This window comes from Gymnoscopelus microlampas (genome assembly GCF_963454915.1).
Source record: "Gymnoscopelus microlampas genome assembly, chromosome: 17".
Classification (NCBI taxonomy): Eukaryota; Metazoa; Chordata; class Actinopteri; order Myctophiformes; family Myctophidae; genus Gymnoscopelus; species Gymnoscopelus microlampas.
In genome coordinates, this window is record NC_139954.1 from 3,170,637 (window position 1) to 3,191,275 (window position 20,639).

At 42.8% G+C, this 20,639-nt stretch overlaps 1 protein-coding gene and 1 long non-coding RNA gene across 2 annotated transcripts in view; one reads left to right on the plus strand and one right to left on the minus strand.

The window, feature by feature from the left end:
- LOC311065093 overlaps positions 1-20,639 on the plus strand; it is a 442,153-nt gene that overhangs the window by 232,820 nt on the left and 188,694 nt on the right. The window lies entirely within an intron of this gene.
- On the minus strand, positions 5,293-5,994 carry LOC311064156 (corrinoid adenosyltransferase MMAB-like; the record flags this gene model as incomplete). Its single annotated transcript, XM_084083941.1, has 1 exon — positions 5,293-5,994. The coding sequence occupies one exon, from the start codon at positions 5,992-5,994 to the stop codon at positions 5,293-5,295; it is 702 nt and encodes a 233-aa protein (XP_083940067.1).

Sequence of the window (20,639 nt, forward strand, 5' to 3'; positions counted from 1 at the left end):
AGCCCCTGTGGAGCTGCGTGAGGGCAGAGATCCCGGAATGCCTGAAATTGAAAGCGGGATAAACAATCAGCCGATTTATTTTCTAACCCTGGAATGTGAGCTGCTCGGATCGTGAAATTGCCCATTACACTAGACCAGGTTAGACGTCTGACAAACCTATTAATAAAGGGAACAGCAGAGCGGCCTTTATTAATAATATTGACTGTTGCGTCGTTGTCACAAAATGCCATGATGTTTTTTCTTGACCATAAATCACCCCAGAGAATGGAGGCTACAACTATGGGATATAGTTCCATCACTGCTATGGACTGTAGCTGAGACGGCAGATCTGACAGTTCTTTTGGCCACTCCCCTGCAAACCATTGATCATCATTGAGAACACCCCCAAAGCCCACTGAAGGAGCTGTGTCTGTAAACAATTTGAGGGAGACTGACGTTTCTGTATGATCATTATAAAAGAATGAAATACCATTCCACTTATCACAGAGCAGTGACCAGAACCTGAGATCGGACCTACAACCCTCGTCTAAAGTGACCATATCTTGGAGTTTCTCTGCCGTTTTTGACAGATCTAGCAATCTTGAAATGAATGATCTACCCTGCGGGATGATCCTCATAGCAAAATTAAGATGGCCTAGAACAGACAACAATTCACGTTTAGAAATTGTGACTGACTCCAAAATGCTTTTCATGATTTCTCTAATGCGCTCTAATTTTTCGAGGGGCAAAGATGCTTGCATGCACTCGCTGTCTAAATTAATCCCTAGAAATTCAATCATTTCCAATGGACCTTCAGTTTTCTCTAACAAGAGAGGCACGCCCAAATGGTTAAACACCTGCTTCAAATCATTAATGCAACGATCTGGACGGGCGTGTGGATAATCAACCACAAGGAAATCGGTAACCGTCTTCCATCCCGACATCTCGCCACTCCGACTAGTGGCTTCCGCGTGCGGTTAGGGTTAGGGTGAGGGTTAGGTATAGGGTTCGTTAACGTCGGAAAGGCGACATGTCGGAAAGGCGCCATGTAACCAAGGAAATCATCCAGTAGGTGAAGAACAAATGGCAACTTGCAATTATTCAACAGAATCCAGCAAAGCACTTCTGATAGCGTGTTAAATATAGACGGACTACTACGACATCCAAAGGTTAGTCTGACTGAAAAATACACTTTACCCCTCCATTTAACCCCGAACAAATGCCACTGAGTTGGATGTAGTGGCATGACTTTAAATGCATCCGTTATATCGGCTTTCCCTAGCCACGCTCCTTTTACCAGCGAGTTTGATAAACTGAATTGCATTATCCACTGTAGCATAGAACAAGGAAAACGGTTCCAAAGGAATTAAACTGTTAATACTCGGAGCACTATCATAGTGGGGGGCTGAAAGGTCTATAATCAAGCGCTTTTTCCCTGAATACTTTCGGGTTGCAATACCTATTGGATTAATACGAAACTTGGGAAACGGTGGATCGTCATAAGGCCCGATCATGAAACCTTTCTCTATTTCTTTTCCCAGCAGCTTATCTACTACGTCAGGCTCCTTTAACGCTGACTGAAGATTGTGACACACATGAGAAACATTTTGAAGGTAACTTAACCCAGCGAAAAACCCATGAACCAGTCCAGTTATTAAATAATTGACAAAACACCGATTTGGATGCTTCTTCAGAGCTTTGCCCAGCTCAGCCACATTGACTGAAGTCGCCGTTTTTTTATTATTCACTTCTTTTTCAACTGCCGGGAGCGCCGGGGACACACGGACCTTGGATGGCCGTCTCCACAATAGCTGCAAGCATGTATAAACCTGCAGTTAGCATATCTGCACACGTTTTCATTAAAATTAATGCAGAGTGGAGTCGATTTTTTAACATTCACCTTCTCTCTTTGATCCTCAGATTTGATTGCCTTGGTGAACTGTGCTTTCTCGCTCAAAGTCTTAGGACAGAGGCTTACAGTGTGTGTGAAAGACCCACACACTGGACAGGAGAGAGCTTGGTGGCCTGTGAAGTGACGACTTATAATCGATAGGTCCACTATGGACCAGTCCAGTCTCTGGTTAAATTTCTGAATGTATAAAGCTGCCTTTGCTGAGAATGATTTGTGATATTCATAAAACAGGTGACCTCCATATGATATAGCCAAGTCGGAAATGATAGACAGGTACGTATCAAACTCGAATCTGCGCTCTGGATATATTTCGCATATAATGTCTATGAAGACGCCAAAAGTTAAACTCTGGCATGGTCAGGTTTTTTAACAGTCTGGGATCGCTTTCTTTCAGAATGACTGAGACCTCTCCACAGTCAACCAGAAATCTATATGACACTTCAGCTGAGCACAGCAGAATTTTTACGAGATTGATGTCGTTACCTGCAAGAATCTGTTTTTTCAGATGGGGAGATATCGCTGCTGCTGGTGGAAAAAAAGGCACTCCGACTGCCGCTGCTGGGACTGCAGATCCCAGCGTCCTTAGCGGCGCGGCGTCGAATGTCGGGGCGGCGTTGTTTGACGCCTGCGCACGGCTGAGGCCGGGAACATCCTGGATCGCAACTGGAGCATTAGCTGAAGCAGTAGCTGGTCTTTCGAGAACCTGAAGCCGGGCATCCATCTCCGTAAGGGATGACTGGATTCCCCTCAGCGCGACGAGGACTAGGTCGTCTGGCTGCTCATCGGTGACGCTTGGTCTTTTCGCAGCAGACACGGTGGCTACACAAGGAGCAGAAGTTAATACACAGCCTAGGCTATTTGAAAACACTGATGAAGAATACTGTTACCATTTGGAACTGAGGGATTCTTTCTCTTTGAGGTGCATTTCTTGGAGGAAGAAGTAGAAGGAACCGAGTGATCGCCCACCTGAGCGTTCGCCAGGAAAAAATAGAATCATTCTTCGTGACTTATCCCCAGTGGGGCGGAGATACTGTGTTTATACAGAAACTCGAGGATCTTTGTCACTGGCCAGTCTTTGATCAGTGGACGTTTTTTTGCTAAACGGGAACTACACCGAGAAGCAACTTCTAGTTCTGGATCGCCCCTCTCATCCTCCTCGTTCTCGTTCTGGGTGTCCAGAACACAGTCATCCGAACCGGAACCATTCTCCTGCCCGATGTGAGCCATGATTAGCCAGGAGATGGTGAGTACTATAACTGACTTAATAATCATACCCCGAATGAAGCGTTGGTTTAACGATAGCAGATAATCGCAGAATCGCAGATGTTGTCGCCTCGGGCAGTAGGTGACAACTCAGCAGCAGCAGCTTGGGGTGCTCCTTCCATTCCGACATCTCACTACTCCGACTAGTGGCTTCCGCGTGCGGTTAAGGTTAGGGTTAGGGTTAGGTATAGGGTTCGTCAACGTCGGAAAGGCGACATGTCGGAAAGGAGAAATGCACCCCAGCAGCTTAGCAGAAGTGGTCAGGCAGCAAGACCAGGAGAGCCTAGAGAATTCGAACCATATTTAAAGGAACCTTGTTGCTAATGTGTGAGCTGTGATTGGAGTATGAATGAGTGACGTAATGACCAGCTGAGCTGTGAATGGGGAATAGAAAGCTGATGTTCACATCAGCTGACTGACCGCTGGTTACAGCTTTGGCGTGCACGACTTCCGTGTCCTGCATGAACTAACGCTATGCTTCATATAGCAACATAATGTTTTTTTAACTATACTTGTAACTATACTATAGTGGTCCATTCATCCATTCGTAGGGATCTACATGCAAGATCTCGGTTATTGCGCAGGTACAGCAGCCCTTACCTCAACACAGCCTACACAAGAGTGTAATCCTAACACTCGACCTACAAAAAAACTACGGTCATTTAAAAGTCCTGTTCAAGATTTGCCAATGTACTACAACCGGAAACGATCTGCACAAGTATTGCCGGTCACTTACTTAGTCACTTTACACCACTGTCCAGTCATGCATAGTGGATGAGCTCTCTCATTGCATAATGTGCGCAAGCCGTTTAGAACTTCTTGATATTCATTTTAATTGTTTCATCAATTTATGAAGCTTGTTGAAAACATAGAACATACACGTTTTATAGAAGGACACAACACGAGTAGGCACTCGACGCAGCGCCGGGTAGACGATGAGCAAGAACGGCACATGGAGACCGTGGGTCCCGACGGGCGGACGCTCCGGTCAGCGGGGTGTGGAGACCTTGAGTCGTCACACTAAAAATCTGGCATGAATTGCTACCTGGGACTGCTCAAAAGACGAAAGACAGCTGCAGAAAACGCAAGCAATCGACCCTTGTCCGAAAAACCCTAATACGAACGAAACATTCGGCGGAAGTGTGCAAACGTGATTGACATAACGTGAGCTTGATTTCTTTTTTCACGTGCTCCGAAATTTGCTCCCATATTCGGCCTAAAAAACACACCAGTGTGCAAGGACCTTCTAAAAATTCTAAATCCTGACCTAAGTTTTCTGAAAAAAAAAATTACAAAAACATTATGTTGCTATATACTGTACATAGCAACAAGAACCCCAAAAGGGGTTCCCGGCTTGACAAGTATAGTTACACAAAATAATTTGATCCACTGTCTGCCTGTATGTTCTCAATGTGATATCTCTCCTATTTGTCATACATCTACTTAAAGGAGAATTTTGGACTAAAGTTTTATTACCTTTTCTATGATGTTATGATATCTTAGGATGAATGGTACAGTAGAAAAAATTCATAACTCCACCCCAGGTCCGCCACAGCTTAAAAAGGTGCGCGGATAGGCCTTAGGTTAGATCATATATTTTAATAGCTTTTTTTTTTTTTTGTGAGAGATCTGACGTTCATAGTGACAGAACACTGTCCAAAAAGAAAAAAAAAACAGAAGTCTTGCTAGACGAGATTTCAATCTCGTCTAGCGAGACTTCTGTTTGTTTTTTTGTTTTGTTTTTTGGTTGCATAGTGTTCTGTCACTATGAACATCAGATCCCCCCCCCCCCCCCCCCCAAAAAAAAAAGCTATTAAAATATGTGATCTAACCTAAGGCCTATCCGCTTCAACTGTAAGTGAGATTCCCCATTCTAGTGAATGAGGCAGCTTAGAGGGCTTTTAAGCTGTGGCGGACCAGGGGTGGAGTTATGAATTTTTTCTACTGTACCAGTCATGCTAAGATATCATAACATCATAGAAAAGGTAATAAAACTTTAGTCCAAAATTCTCCTTTAAGTCCCACATGTAACATCATTGTGAAGCACAGTGATAGCAACACAAATGTAAGCACTTTCAAACTGGCATATTCAAATGTATATATTCCACACTTGTCCTTCCCCCAGAATGTAGGCTACTTTATTCAGATCTTTTGTAGATTTTCTCTTCGTTGCCTTCTTTCATTGCTGCATATCTGGCCACAGTAAACAGGTAATCACTCAGCCTGTTTAAAAACGTGGCAACATCTTGATCTGCCTCCCCTGAGCGCACGATAGGAGCGACACGCCGCTCCGCTCTGCGACAGATTGTCCGAGCTACATGCAAAGCAGCGCTGCTCTTACCCCCAGAGGGCAAGATGAAGTTGGTGAGCGGTGGGAGTTTGTCTGTGAATTCATCAATCCAGCTTTCCAAGTCCACCACTGGTTGAGGGGAAAATCTGGTTTTCTTCATGTGACTTTCTCGTGCAGATGACAGCGGGGTGGCAATGTTTGAGCCCACATCTTGTATAACACACTGTATCCTGTCTAGCTGATAAGTGAATGCATGGCCCTTTTCAGTGCACAGCTCCCTGGCCAACCCTATGGCTGATGACAATTCATCTGCACTTCCTAATGCTTCAAACAGCTGGTCTTCCTTTGGCCTCCGTTCCCCGGTGAAGGTGCTAGAAAAACCTTTGTCTCCAGTTTTGGTGTATATTTTAGGGATCCTACGGTCTCCTTCTCCAGTGACAAAACTTCTCTCAAATGCAAAGGAAGTCCTTGTCCAGTTCAGGTCTAGACATTTGCCTGCCCTTATGATACAAGATAGTAGATGAGTCGGTTTGATTATTACTGAAGCCATGCTTTCTGTTGTCATACAATTACAATGTCTAATAATGAATGTAAAACATCCCTGCTGAGGAACCCTTTAAACTCCACAAAGCTCCAAATGAATACTCAACACAGAAGTCTATGTGCTCTTGTCCATCACTTGCCCAAAGATAGAGTGACACTGACATCATCAATATGATGTCATCCATATGTCATGTCATCAATATGTCAGATGTCAGTCAGTCTTGCCCAAATATGGAGTTACAGCTCCAGATCGAAGTTATTGTAGTTTAGCTCATTTTTTGAGCGGTGTAGCCGCTCCTATAAGTGAGTTTGGGACCCATCCGTAGCTAAAATGTGTCTTTCGCTGTACTGTGATTGGCTGATTGGTATTCAGACCCTTTGCTCAGTACTGTGATTGGCTAGCGAGACGCATGACGACATTAATAACTCATAAATATCACCACTCACTTAAAAAAATATACTTTTTTTTTAAATTGAGCTTCCATCACTGTGATGACCACTGTTGTTTTTAAATAGCACCGCTCACTTCACACTGGGTGTGATTTTTTTTATTTCTTAATTCATATTTTTTTTATTTCAATGTATTCACAGCTGGTGGAAACTAGTTTAAGATGTTAAATGTGAAATCTGTTGATTCACCTTTTCCATGCTCACCCTTTTACTTAATAACGTCCTCGATAGAACGTAAATCTGGTGTCTCTCGATCTCTGCTATCTTTGGTGGTGAATCCGGCAGTCCTACTGCTACTACTGTTGTTACTAAAACTACCAGCATTCCTAATAATGTCTTCCTGTTTGGTGTTGAAGTTTGACGCTTCACCATGGTCAGGCCGTTTTACGAAAAGTCAAGCTTTTGATAACGTTTCATCGTTAAGGTCTTTTGTGTACGCTGAGCGAATTTGAGGCGGATCCGACAATCTGCCTCGGAGGAGTTTGTTAAAGTACAACCCGTGAAAATGGTTTAGGTCATGGCTCCGAGAGACTTTTTTTTTATTCGGGACATGATACAGGTGCGTACCAATTTGCATGCATGTAGGTGAAACCGTATTTTTGGGCTTGTGGCACAAATTTTTGTAGGGGGCACTATTGAGCCATTAGGCCACGTCTCTTTTTGAGACGATTAAAATATGTCAATTTTCCCACTGGTAATGTGTGTGCAACCCACACCTATTGCCCCTCAAAAACACGATTCATTTGTGCAAAGAATAATCATCATTGCAGCAGGGCCTCGCTCTACTGTGCAGTGCTCGGGCCCTAATAATAATCCTTGCAGTTTCAATAGGGCTTCGCACTACTGTGCAGTGCTCGGGCCCTAATAATAATATTAAATTATTATTGCTGCAAGCAGCGATGACCGGGCCCGCGACGTTCTGTCTACGATACAAGCCTGTTTACCTAGCAAAAGTTAGGCTACATAGCTTAAGCAATTACAATCTGTCCCTATTGGCCGTCTAAGTGTACCTAGCAAATTGCATAGGTATTCGATGCTGTGAACCAGAGTTATGGCTGTTTAAAGCCCAGCCAATGGGAACACAGAGGGGGTGGGGCTTAAGCAGTTTCAGCCTGTCCCTATTGGCCGTCTATGTGTACCTAGCAAATTTCATAGGTATTCGATGCTGGGAACCGGAGTTAGAGCTGTTTAAAGCCCAGCCAATAGGAACACAGAAGGGGGCCGGTATTAAGAAATTAAGCAATTTCAGCCTGTCCGTATTGGCCGTCTATGTGTACTCAGCAAATTTCTGTTTAAAGCCCAGCCAATAGGAATTGTAGATCGGCTATTTTCACTTCCTGTTTGGCGTTGAAGTTTGACGCTTTGCCACGGTCACGCCGTTTTACGAAAACTCAAGCTTTTGATAACTTTTCATTGTTACGGTCTTTTGTGTACTCTGACTTAATTTGAGGCAGATCCGATAATCCGCCTAGGAGGAGTTCGTTAAAGTACAACCTGTGAAAATGGCATGAAATGCACAAAAACGCCACTATCAATTCAAAATGGCCGACTTCCGGTTTTGTTTAGGTCATGGCTCCAAGAGAGATTTTTGTAAGTCGGGGCATGATACAGGTGTGTACAAATTTGCATGCATGTAGGTGAAACCGTATTGTGGGGCTTGAAGCACAAACTTTTGTAGGCTATTGAGCCATTAGGCCACGGCCCCCTTTTTTAAAAAATGCGTAATTTTAATATGTGTATGTGTGTGTGTGTGTGTGTGTGTGTGTGTGTGTGTGTGTGTGTGTGTGTGTGTGTGTGTGTGTGCGTGTGCGAGCGCACGCTTTATTGTGAGCGCAGGTTCGCTCATGACTGTTCTCGCCAAACCTGGCCACAGCGGGCGTCTGCTCAATGCATTTCAATGAGAATGTGCTCGGACAACCGTTTTTTTTCCCCGAGTGCCCGTATTGCGGCGTTGAGAACGGCTGGGCCCGCCCATTCATTCATGTTCACACATGGCCGCACGTTACAATTCAATTCAAAGGAGCTTTATTTGTATTGGCATGAGGAAAAGACATTTCAAACACTTAATATACATACATTTGAAATATTTGAATGCGTAATACATACTATGTTACGTATTATGAAGTTGTATACAACGCAGGTTCAGGAGTGGAGACCACTCTCTGCTTATCATGGCCACTCCCCGTTCTCAATTGCTTCCCGCCTTCACTCATTAGCACCCTACTCCACCCCAACCTCCTCCTTCCTCCTCGATTCTCGCTATTCTTCCTTCAGTCTCTATTTCTATAGGAATCCAGGGGGGCAGTGACGGAGCAGAGACGACCGACCGCTCCCCGAGTAGAGCAACGATGGCCGCCAGCTCCCGAGACTATGCCCCTCACCCTGAGTCTCACCCTACCTTGGGTTCCTCATGCCGTTCCACATTCATCTCATTATGTTTCAATAAACTGTTAAACTTAAGTAACCTAACTTAGTCTATGCACGTTTTCGTCATGTGGTCATTACTTATCAATTGTACGTTTGCTAATGAGATTGTGTTGATAAAACACACAAACCATCTATCATTGAATTTCTACGTCTTGGTGGCACCACGTCCCATGATGGACTTTTTAGTGTTTCTCTCAGGTTTCAAAAGCATTATATAACACTTTGGTCCAAACAGTGAAACCAAAATGCCAAAACTAGATGCTAAAATAGCAAACACCTCCACTACAACTGCATATTTGCCTGGGGAGCTGATATATGCTGGGATGAAAGCTATCCACACGGCACAGAAGATCAACATGCTGAAAGTGATGAACTTGGCTTCATTGAAGTTGTCTGGAAGATTCCTGGCCATGAATGCTAGGATGAAGCTGAGGAGTGCCAGTAAACCAATATAACCTAGTAACACGGCAAAACCAACTGTTGATCCCACTTCACACTCATAGACTATCGTATCACTGTGGTATTGTGTGTTTTTATGAGGAGTTGGTGAGGCAGACACAAGCCAGGCTGTGCAGATTATTGCCTGGATGGAAGTAAGAGCTAGAACTGTTCCTCTCTGCTGCATCACACCGAAAAACTTCAGAATGTCTGCACCCCCAGGCTTGGAGGCCTTGAACACAGCCAACACCACCATCGTCTTTACCAGGATACACGAGACACACAGCACAAAGCTGATCCCAAATGCTGCATGCCTCAGCTGACAAGTCCAGAGTCTGGGACGGCCAATGAACAGAAGTGAGCACAAGAAACATAGTTTGAGTGACAGTAAAAGTTGGAAGCTGAGTTCTGAGTTGTTGGCACGCACAATGGGTGTGTCTCGATGATACACGAAGACTCCCTTGACAATGGCACACATAAGTGTGCCTAGCAATGAGATGGTTGTCAAGGAGATACCCAGGCCCTCATGGTAGGAGAGGAACTCAATGGCCTTAGGGACACACTGGTCATGCTTGGGATTGGACCAGAAGTCTTCTGGACAACTGGTGCATTCTGTAGAGTCTAATAAGGAGGGCCATGTTAATTGGACAGACACATACAGTATCATCTTTACCTAGTTAGTCCATGAGCCAGAGCCCCAAAATTGAGCAATGATTATCGAAAGAGTGGGCAAAACCAAACCTATATTAAATTGTTCATTGGGTCAATACGAGTAAATAAATATATGATAACCTCTCCACAGGAGTAGCTTTTTCATGGTTATCACACATTTTGTAATTTTCCCCATACGTACATGACAGGTGAAAAAATGACAAAATTAAAAAAAGAGTTATCATAATGAAACTTCCTGAGTTGATTACTTACATGAAGACAATGATTTATCGTATTACAAGTTTTCTGAAATTTAAAAAATTAAATATGCAAATTAGGCATTAGGAAAATATGCCCAAATTTGCATAACTTTCCAGAATCAACATTGGAACATTGGACAAAGCCAGAGTCAACATACTTATTTCATTTTGTTAAGATGTTGGAGTCAAAGGTTTTTAACGAGGGAATATTCAATATCTGGCTCAATTTTGGGGCTCTAGCTCATGGACTAAATGCCTAATTTGCATATTTAAATATACAATTTCAGAAAACATGTAATACGATATATCATTGTCTTCATGTAAGTAATCAACTCAGGAAGTTTCATTATGATAACTCTTTTTAAAATGTTGTCATTTTTTCACCTGTCGTGTACGTATGGGGAAAATTACAAAATGTTTGATAACCATGAAAAAGCTACTCCTGTGGAGAGGTTATCATATATTTATTTACTCGTATTGAACCTATGAACAATTTAATATAGGTTTGGTTTTGCCCACTCTTTCGATAATTAAATCTTGTCTGGCTCATGGACTAAGTGTACATAGCCACATGATGTAAACCAACCAGTTTCATTGCTGATCTTTCCCTCAGAACAAGTAATGCAGTCAAAGCAGCAGAAAGGTTCTCCTTTCTTTCTGGCCAGACGGGTTCCAGGGGAACAGCTCTCACTGCACACTGACCGAGGAGGCTGCAGAGGAAACAAAAAGGGATTCATTTCAGTCTAAACCTAGAAAAGTGTGTTCCTCTGAGCACATATCTCCACCAGACTGGGTTGCCTAGCCAAGGCTGTTTAAGTCATGGGTTAAGGCCATCAGGGAGCTGGGGGATACAGTATTTCTACCACCTGCAAGTGCACTATTATAGAAGTCCTTAAAATTTTTATTTCAATTTTGAATGGCATTTTCTGTAAGAAATAGCTCCCTTCCAATGATCGTTTAAGCTAATTACACACACACATTGTGGAATTTCAAAACCTTGTTTGACAGTCATTGTCAGATGACTCACAAGACCATGTGTAGCTAATGGTGAAAAGTAAGGCATTCAAAGCCAACCAGCATATAGTATAAAACATCCAATTGATACATGTTTATTACATGAGTCCAGCAATAAAGTGTACCGATTTGTGCGATAATAATAATAATAATAATAATAATAAATGTAATAATAATAATAATAATAATAATAATAATAATAATAATAACTAGAAAAAGTGCTCCTCGGAGCACAAGTCTCCGCCAGCAGACTTGTGTTGGGAATGTTCTAATTCTTATGTTCTAATTCTTACAAAAAATAGAACATGTTACTGTGTCATAGTAACATGACACAATGTCTGTATAAGTGTCCTATCCGTCCTGTCTATATAAGTGTCCTATCCGTCCTGTCTGTATAAGTGTCCTATCCGTCCTGTCTATGTAAGTCCTATCCGTCCTGTCTGTGTAAGTGTCCTATCTGTCCTGTCTGTGTAAGTGTTCTATCCGTCCCGTCTATGTAAATGTCCTATCCGTCCTATATGTGTAAGTGTCCTATCCCTCCTGTCTGTGTAAGTGTCCTATCCGTCCTGTCTGTGTAAGTGTCCTATCCGTCCTGTCTGTGTAAGTGTCCTATCTGTCCTGTCTGTGTAAGTGTCCTATCCGTCATGTCTGTGTAAGTGTCCTATCCCTCCTGTCTGTGTAAGTGTCCTATCCGTCTGTCGGAAAGGCGACATGTAACCACTAAATGTTAGCTTGGTTTGCAGATAAGCTTCTTCAGTTTGCATAATAAGAGTTAATTGCACTGTGTCATTAACTGTGATCTCAGTTTGTACTGGAATGTACTGTTCTTGATTAATCCTGTCTAAGATATTTATATTACATATTGTGATGACACCAGTGTGTCTACATAATGTATTGCTCCGCCATTTCTCAGCCATTTCGTGATTATTCCTGTCTTACCTCACTTTGAAAGAGGCTAAGACTCTTTCAAAGTGACACATGTATTTATAGGCCGTTATACGTCACTAGCCAATCAGATCACACTATTTCACCGTATTGTCACGTGTCACGTGAGGCTTGACCAATGTTAGCTTGGCTGACGGAAAGTGAAAACAAAGTCTCCTGGCGGAGACAATAATAAAGCAATTGAGGTGTGTCAAAAGGTGTGTTTTGAAGAAAATGCCAATTGATTCCTCCCCAAACACATGTTATGTGTTGTCACTGCTGTTGTATCCCACTGACTCTGTCAGGACTCAAAACCAGGTAAGGACCCAAATCAGCCACATGAAACAAGAAATGAACTTAAATAGTCTTTACTTTGAAAACGGAATAACTCAGGTACACCTTTCATAGGGATACATACAAAACACTGTAGAGCAAACTGACAAACAAGCAAACAAAGGCAGACATCAAGGGGCATAGGTACTTAGAGAGGATGGGAACAGGTGAGGTGAGCAACACAGGTGAAACAAGTAACAATCAGGGCACTGGCCAATTGGGTGTGGCACAACTGTGGCAGAGGCAGAGGCTGTGACAGACTCACCTGCCAGTGAGGAGCCTCCACCGGGAGGAAGTAGAGCCTTCGTCCTACTCCTCCCATCCAACACTCCCTGCTGACAGTTGCTGCCCCAGCCCGTAGGAATACATGCAGTGATATCACCCTCCCTGCCCGGCTTCCCTCCCCAGAATTTGCTCAACTTTAGCTATTGTAGAGAGTTAAAGTGACCTTTGATGATTCAACGTTCCAGAAGATTCCATCTTCATCAAGGATGAGTTCTTCACCTGTGGAGGCTGACTTCTTGATCACACCTACGTGTTGAAGCTTTGTGCTTCCATCAGGGAGCCACACCCAGTTTATGACATCATAGATTGGTAAAGCATCACCATTTTCATCAAATGATACATCATCACCAAATGATGTGGTGAAGTTGACCTTTTCCAGGTAATATATGAGCTATAAATGGTGGTGAGCAAAGTTATGTTGAACAAGATACTACTGCATACAATATACATAATAGCAAAATATGTATATAGATAAATGAATACAAAGTTAACAAGTCAGGTTCTCTTTTAGATTGTGTAATATTTTATTCATTTAAGTGCTTTCTATCATTTCCAGGATGTTCTCATTTTTTGGGGGGCAATCCAAAAATTTTGGTAAGTATGCTGTTGTCCCACCAACAAACCAGTGATTTTATTTCATTTTAATTTCTAATTTTCAACTCTCGTTCCATTTGAAATCTTGCCGGACACCCCGTGGGGGTGGGGCTCAGCTTACTGTGGCCACACATGCTTTTTACTTTGAAATGTTTTGTCGTTGTTGAGATATTTAACTTTTAAAACTCAATTACTAAAACTTTGCACCACAGTGCTTACAATGCACTGTAAAATGTTTAGGTATTTTACTTTACTTTCCATTTTACTTTCCTGCGTTCCTTTGTTATCGCCGTTTTAATGAGAAAGTAGCAGATCTACAAGTTCAGACCAGTTATTTTTATTATTATTACCAGTTATTATTTATTTAAAAGCTTATTAAATGACGCTATAGAATATATACACTTATGTTGATTTAACGTTAGTTGGCCTGTATGTGTTTTATTGTTGCGGCAGGTTATAACCTTTTGACAGCCCCTCTTCTTCCCAGTTTGGCGGATCTGCTGAACGCCGTATCGGCAACACCGTATAGGTCCGCCGTGCCGAGGTTGGGAAACGCTGTCCAATTGAGGTGTTTACATGAGCATTTTTATTCTGAATGAGCAGTCATTCCGAGTATAAGCGGAATATACCTGTCCATGTAACTGCAAATGTGAGGTGTTATGAACTTTTAGATCTGCTTTTTTTTAAAAAGCTTGACAATATTTGGAAAATCTGAGAAGTTTTACTCTGGTACTCAAAGGCCTGTACACACAGTTAAAACACTCAACGCATGCTTTACGCATGCTTCATCGGGGGGGGGGTGAAGCCGTTTCAATTCATTCCCGATGGAAGTCACATGGTTTTGATGCGCTGACTTGTCGCATGGCTTCATGGTAGAGCTCTTCACGGGCCCCCCGATTCCGAAAATACCCGAGATGACCCGAGACCCGTACGGGTCTGATCCGTGTTTTATCATAATCACTCGGGGGCGGAGCGGAATCGGTCAGTATTACCTCGGAACTCGGGTCTGTCTATCATTATGTGTAATACCCGAGTGGATCCGAGAAGACCCGTAGTATGCCTACTGTGTGTGCGCGCGGCTGCACTAATCAGGAGAGAAACGCAATGAAGTGCTGTTTAACTTGTGTGTGTGTGAAGACTGACCTGGGATCAGGTTTAGTGCAGCAGCGACGCGAAAATGGCTGTGCATCTTGCGCAATGTTTTAGGCTGGTAGCTCAAAAAAAGTTGAGCTACGCAGTTGAGCTACAGCGGTGTTTACTTAAGTAAAAGTATCAATACTGCAATGTAGAAATACTCTATTACAAGTAAAAGTCCGGAACGACATGACGCAGTGTGAGCTTGTAGATCGGCTATTAGTACAGTACTTGAGTAAATGTACTTAGTTACTTTACACCACTGATGCGCACCGCACCGTACTGCATGGCAAGCCAGCTGCCAGGCTGATTTGAAAACACCGGCGTGCATTCATGGATTCCTGACACCGTTGTCCTCAATGAACGAGGTGAAAGCAAAGCTTTAATCATAAAATGGTCAGTGGTCAATAGGTCTGCTATTATTTCATAAAGTCCACATTTACTTAAAAAGATAACCTTTTGTCACACATATTACATTAATACCTCTGCGCATATTTATTTATTTTTGTATTGTTTCATATGCGCTTTTTTGAAGGGGTGTCAGCAGGATTGGGGTCTGTAAAATCTCGGAAAAAAACAGGATTTGGAACAAATTGCACCAGTCCAATTAGGGTCCGGGTCCATAAAACAAAAAAAGTCGGAACGGGTCGTAATCGGACGAAACTGTCACGGGTCCACTCGGGTTTGGTTTTGTTACTTGAAAAAAATGAGGGGTCGGAATTGGATCAGATTTCACATTTCCATTTCGGTTCCGGACCGTTTTTTTTGGACCCGTGAAGAGCTCTACTTCATGGCAACGCATCAAAACCACGTGACTGAAACGGCTTCAACCCCCCCTCCCAATGAAGAATGCGTAAAGCATGCGTCAAGTGTTTTAACTGTGTGTACGAGGCGTAAGTATATTTTGATGCCAATAACCCCCCCCCCACATCTAGCTGCTGTAGTATAGACGGATTTCCGCGCGACGTCATCACAGAGCAGAATGCGCAATCTGCGCATGCCTGGGGGTCAGTGGGGGAAAGGCGCGTTCGAAAATACAGCCCTGAGCGGCAGTGAGCGCACTGGCCAATACAAACTAATAGGCGAGTGTGCTCCGGTGCGTAATTTCCAAACGCACCCATAGGCTTCCCCCCGCAGCTGCGCGGTCATATTCCTCTCATGTTTACTAACAGGAAACCTCCCTATAGCAGCTAAGAACACTTTGCAGAGAAACATTATGATCTCATAAACCGTACTTCATACATATAAACCAGTCCTGAATTATTTAGTGTTTGCAGTAACTGTACAACATTTTGGGCTGTGTGTGTGGGGGGGCTTAAAATATACATAAGCCTCGTACACACAGTTAAAACACTCGACGCATGCTTTACACTAATAAAAGGTGTGTACTGTGGAATTTGATTGACAATGTAAGATAGTTATTCACACACTTATATGATATACACGACAAGGCTTCTTGTAGAATCAGTAACCTCTGGCTCCGTCCCCTCGTCCCATTTTCTCATCACCCGTTTGATGGGGGGAAAATGGTAGTTTGATTCTTGTGTTTTTTTTCTGATGTGTTAAAAACTGATTGACCAGTAAAAAAAAAAAAAGTATGCTTTTTTATTCTAAATTTGGTAAACTGTGAATTAACATCTCACCTGCCATGGCTGTACTGACTGCAAACTGGCACAGCTGTGCCCAGTGAAAGGCCCTCTTCCTGGCACACATTGCAACATGTCATGGAGGGCATGGGCCAGAGCATACACCGTCTTGTACACATTATAGGTGTGTCTGAGGTCAGACATATCCAAAAAGTTATTTTCTGCTGTTGCAAGGTCCTCTTGTCCAGTACACACCCCTCCACCAGCTTCCACCCACTCTGATGGAAGGGGTGCAAATTTACACTGAAATGCGTGCTCCCAAAACTTCCTCACCTGAAGAAACACCATTAAGACTGAAGATGCATTTATACTTTGTGCTAAAACGAACGGCACGCCACACAATGTGTCTCACTACGCTCTGAGTTTTGAGCATTCATACTGTTTGAGACTCCCCGACAGTGTCACCATATAATGTAAACAAGGAAGTAAATGTGATCTCATCGTCTCCATGGTAAAGGAGCTGACAAGTATACCCATTAAATCAGAGTACGTGACCATTCATTTTTCCAGAGGTACGCAACAGTCTTTTGTAATTTTTACCTCACTTTCATCATGTGACGTGTCATTCAAAACTTGTCACGCAAATCATACATTTAAGCTTTTATACTTTGATTTAATGTATTTACTTTAAATATGGAGAAGAATAAATAAAAGCTTGCACACTGAGGGCTCCAATGCGACAGATGCTTTATTGTACCAAAGAAATCTGTGACATTTCTTTTGGTGCAGTAAAGCATCTGTCGCATTGGAGCCCTCATTGTGCGAGTGTTTATTTATTCTTCTCTATACTGTTTGTCGCTCATTACCTGCCCAAACTTGGGTTGGGGATGTGCATGTCGGTTCTCTCTTTTCATATTTACCTTAGATATATGACCTTGAATAACGTGAATTTTTAACAACTAGCCTTACATCCCTATTCTGGGGTGAACGTTTGGTCAAAGAAAGCAGATCTACAAGCTCAGAAGGGGCCCTACTAAAGAGCACTGGGGGACTCCGGTCAACTGAGTATTAAATGTTTAAGTGGTTAAAAAACAGACGTCAGTTTGACATTGACATTGCAGCTTAAAGAGTGCAGCACATACTGTACCATGCTAGTTTCATGTCTGTAGTCAGGATCATTGTCAGGATGTATTTTTAACAAGTAGTCCTTGAGACCTGGTATATTATCTGCACGACGGATGGTAAAACCCAGGGTGCCTTTCAGGTACGGCATGAAGTGAGGAGACTGGAGCGGCTTATAGTTTGACCAGACCCAAGTGGCTATCCATTGCAGACCCGTCACATTCTCCTTTACCACCTGTCAAAAATGTGTGTGTGTGGGTGTGTATGTTTTAATTTAATTATGAATTCCTAAAATAACACGAATCATGACACCAACCTCTTCCATCAACTTAAGCATATGATTCCCATATACAAATGCAATGACCACACAAGCTGTGGATTTTTACCACCTGTACAAAAAGCGGTGCGTGGTCAAAGCCAAGCGCATCATCAAGGACAAGCACCACCCAAGTCACAAACAGTTCAAAACCCTACAACGACCGCGACCCTGCAAGGGGCCCTACCGCAGCATCAAGAGTTCCACCACCAGTTTCTGGCGCAGTTTTAATCCGGCTGCTGTCTGACTGCTGAATTAGGCATGAGCCTTGTTCAGCAGCCTGACAATAGGCGGTACTGTCCAGCTAGTCGCAAGTTTTTTTTTGGCTCTTCCTGAACACACCTGTGGATTATACCAGGGACAAATGACTTGGATTTAGCTCCCCCTTGGACATACCTGTGGACTACACCAGGTACAAGTGACTTTCTTTTTTTTGCTCCCCCTCATTAACTTGCGGATTATACCAGGGGGGTGCAGTACGTTAGTCCAACAGCGCATTCCTCCGACAGCGCAGCGCTCCGACGTTTCAATACTAAACCCGAACCAAACCCGCACCCTAACCCTAACCGCACGCGGATGCCACATAGTCGGAGAAAAGGTCTGTCGGATTATCGCATGCCTCCCATACCAGGGTCAGTCCACCTTAGGTGGATTATGCGGTTGACACGCACTGACTTTTTGCACCTTAATCCCATGTATAGGGAAAGGGCGTAGCGATGTCACAGTTTCGTCACGCCGTTAACTCCGCCCACTTTGGCCGCCATAAGCCTTAGCTTGTTTGGTCGCGCTGGTACATGACTCTGTAGTGAGCATGCAGCAAGTGTAGACGGTGTACATGATCTTCCATCTCTCTACTATCTTTGTGGTCGCGCTGGTACATCACTCTGTAGTCCTGTGCTCGTTGTTCTCAGCAAGCAGCAAGTGTAGACACTGTGTACATGATCTTCCATCTCTCTACTATCTATCTGGTCACGCTAGTACATCCTGGTACATCACTCTGTAGTCCTGCTCGTTCAGCAAGCAGCAATGTGTAGACGATGTACATTATCTTCCACCTCTCTTCTATCTATATCTAACTTGTATAATCTCTTACACATATGCTTCTGTGCTCAAACAAGCATGACAGCACACAATAAAAATATAAACATCTGTTGTGCTCAGAGTCTCAGAGCAGAGCATCGGCTAAGTGGCTAGGCTAGCAGTTTGAATGGGACGTTTACGGCAGTATTAGCTAAATCTGGCATTAAAAAAAAAGAATTTATAACGAATATCTTAAATACAATGAAACAAACACATTTAGGCTCTCTACCCGTGTTCAAACAAGCATGACAGCACACAATAAAGACTTTGGGCAGAACTTTTTCTGGCTTTTTCTGTTAAGTTGCTTGTAAAATTGGTATTTGCGGCCTATTGCGGGTTGCGTTTTTTGTGTGGCTTATTTATAAAGTGTTATTGCTTATTTAGGCTTGTTTCCAAAAAAATAAAAATTAAACCAGTGGTTCTCAAATATTGTCATGAAAATGTTCTGTGCCAGGGAGCATTTGTGTTGTTAGAATGTTTAAAAAAAATCCAAATATTGTTTATTTTATTGCAAGAGTTTTTTTTTAAATAGCCTATGTACAAGCTCACGTGAGCTTGTAGATCGGCTATTTTTTTCAAGTAGCCAATGTCACAAAGCCACTTCTTTTGGGCTTGTTTTCATATACCTGGTTGCTTATTTCTCTCGCGAAATCTGGCAACACAGGTCCCGTTCCATTCACTTACTAGCTCAATGATTAATGAATGAACAATATAATAATAATAATAATAAAAATACTTCGCTAATAATAATAATAATATATAGATAATCAGTACTCAAGATGACTATATTTTATTTTCGGTTCAGGTGAACCAGTCTATGAAATGAATGATTGTGACTCTGACTGGGCACTGTCATTACAGGGGCACAGATGTAATGACATTTTTCCCAGGTTGCGTGCCTTTGCGTCCGCGTTCAGCTTCTCTCTGTATGGTAATGTCACGCATTGCCCGCTCCATCTTCTGTCCTTTAATGTGTTGTAGACTTTACACAGACTGTGCGTTCAGGACACGTTGTGAGTAACTGTCAATGTTGTTATTGATACGAGGCTAACTAAGATGGCTGCCGAAATACGTCACTGGTAGCTATAGGCTCCGCCTCGACTCCTCCCTATGCCCGTTCCCTATAATGCACTGACTTTTTTGTCTTTTTATTGTGCTATTTTTTTCTCTAAGCACCTTAACGTCCATAATATCATGCACAGTATACATACATTGCTGCTATGCTCAGGCACCTTAGTTTTTCTTTTATCTCAGGTACTTGTAAATATGTAGATAACTTGTTTGGCCTTTTGTTGTTCTCTTGTTTGATCTCCTTCCCCCTTGCGCCCCCCCCCCCACCCCTCTTCTTCCTCCCCCCTCTTCTTTCTATGGAAATAACGTTGCGATGGGAACGATGTACAAAAACGAATTTCACCCACTTTTTTTACCTTGTAAACCTGTGATGTGACAATAAACCTGATTCTGATTCAAATATGGTGATGTGTTATTTTTGTTGTTCTAAAAACAGTTAGTTATAGCAGAGACGTGTGAATCCTGGATAAGTTCTGATCTAGAGCTATTAACACTTTCATGGAAAAACATCACTTAACCTAGCTTTAATTATGAATTCCTAAATGAACATGAATCATGCCACCAACCTCTTCCATCAACTTAAGCATATGCTGCGCATATACAAATGCAATGACCACACGAGCTGTGGATTTCTTCATCACAGTGCAAATCCTCTTAAGTTCAGCTGGGTCATTCTTCTCATATGGCAGAACCTCCACATAGGCCAGACAACCCAGACCGGACTGGGCCAGCTCATACTGGAAAGACTGGGCAGCATCGCTGGCAACTTCATTGTCAACAATCAGCAATCCTACATAGGTCCATCCGAACCGCCTCATAATCTGGAGCACAGCTTGCACCTGATTGGATAAAGAATGGAGTGATAAGTAGTGGTGGGAGAAATACTCAGATTGTATTTTTTACTCAGTAGCAATACCAGAATAAATTTTGCGGTACTTTTACTTTACTGGAGTATTTCCAATTGTCT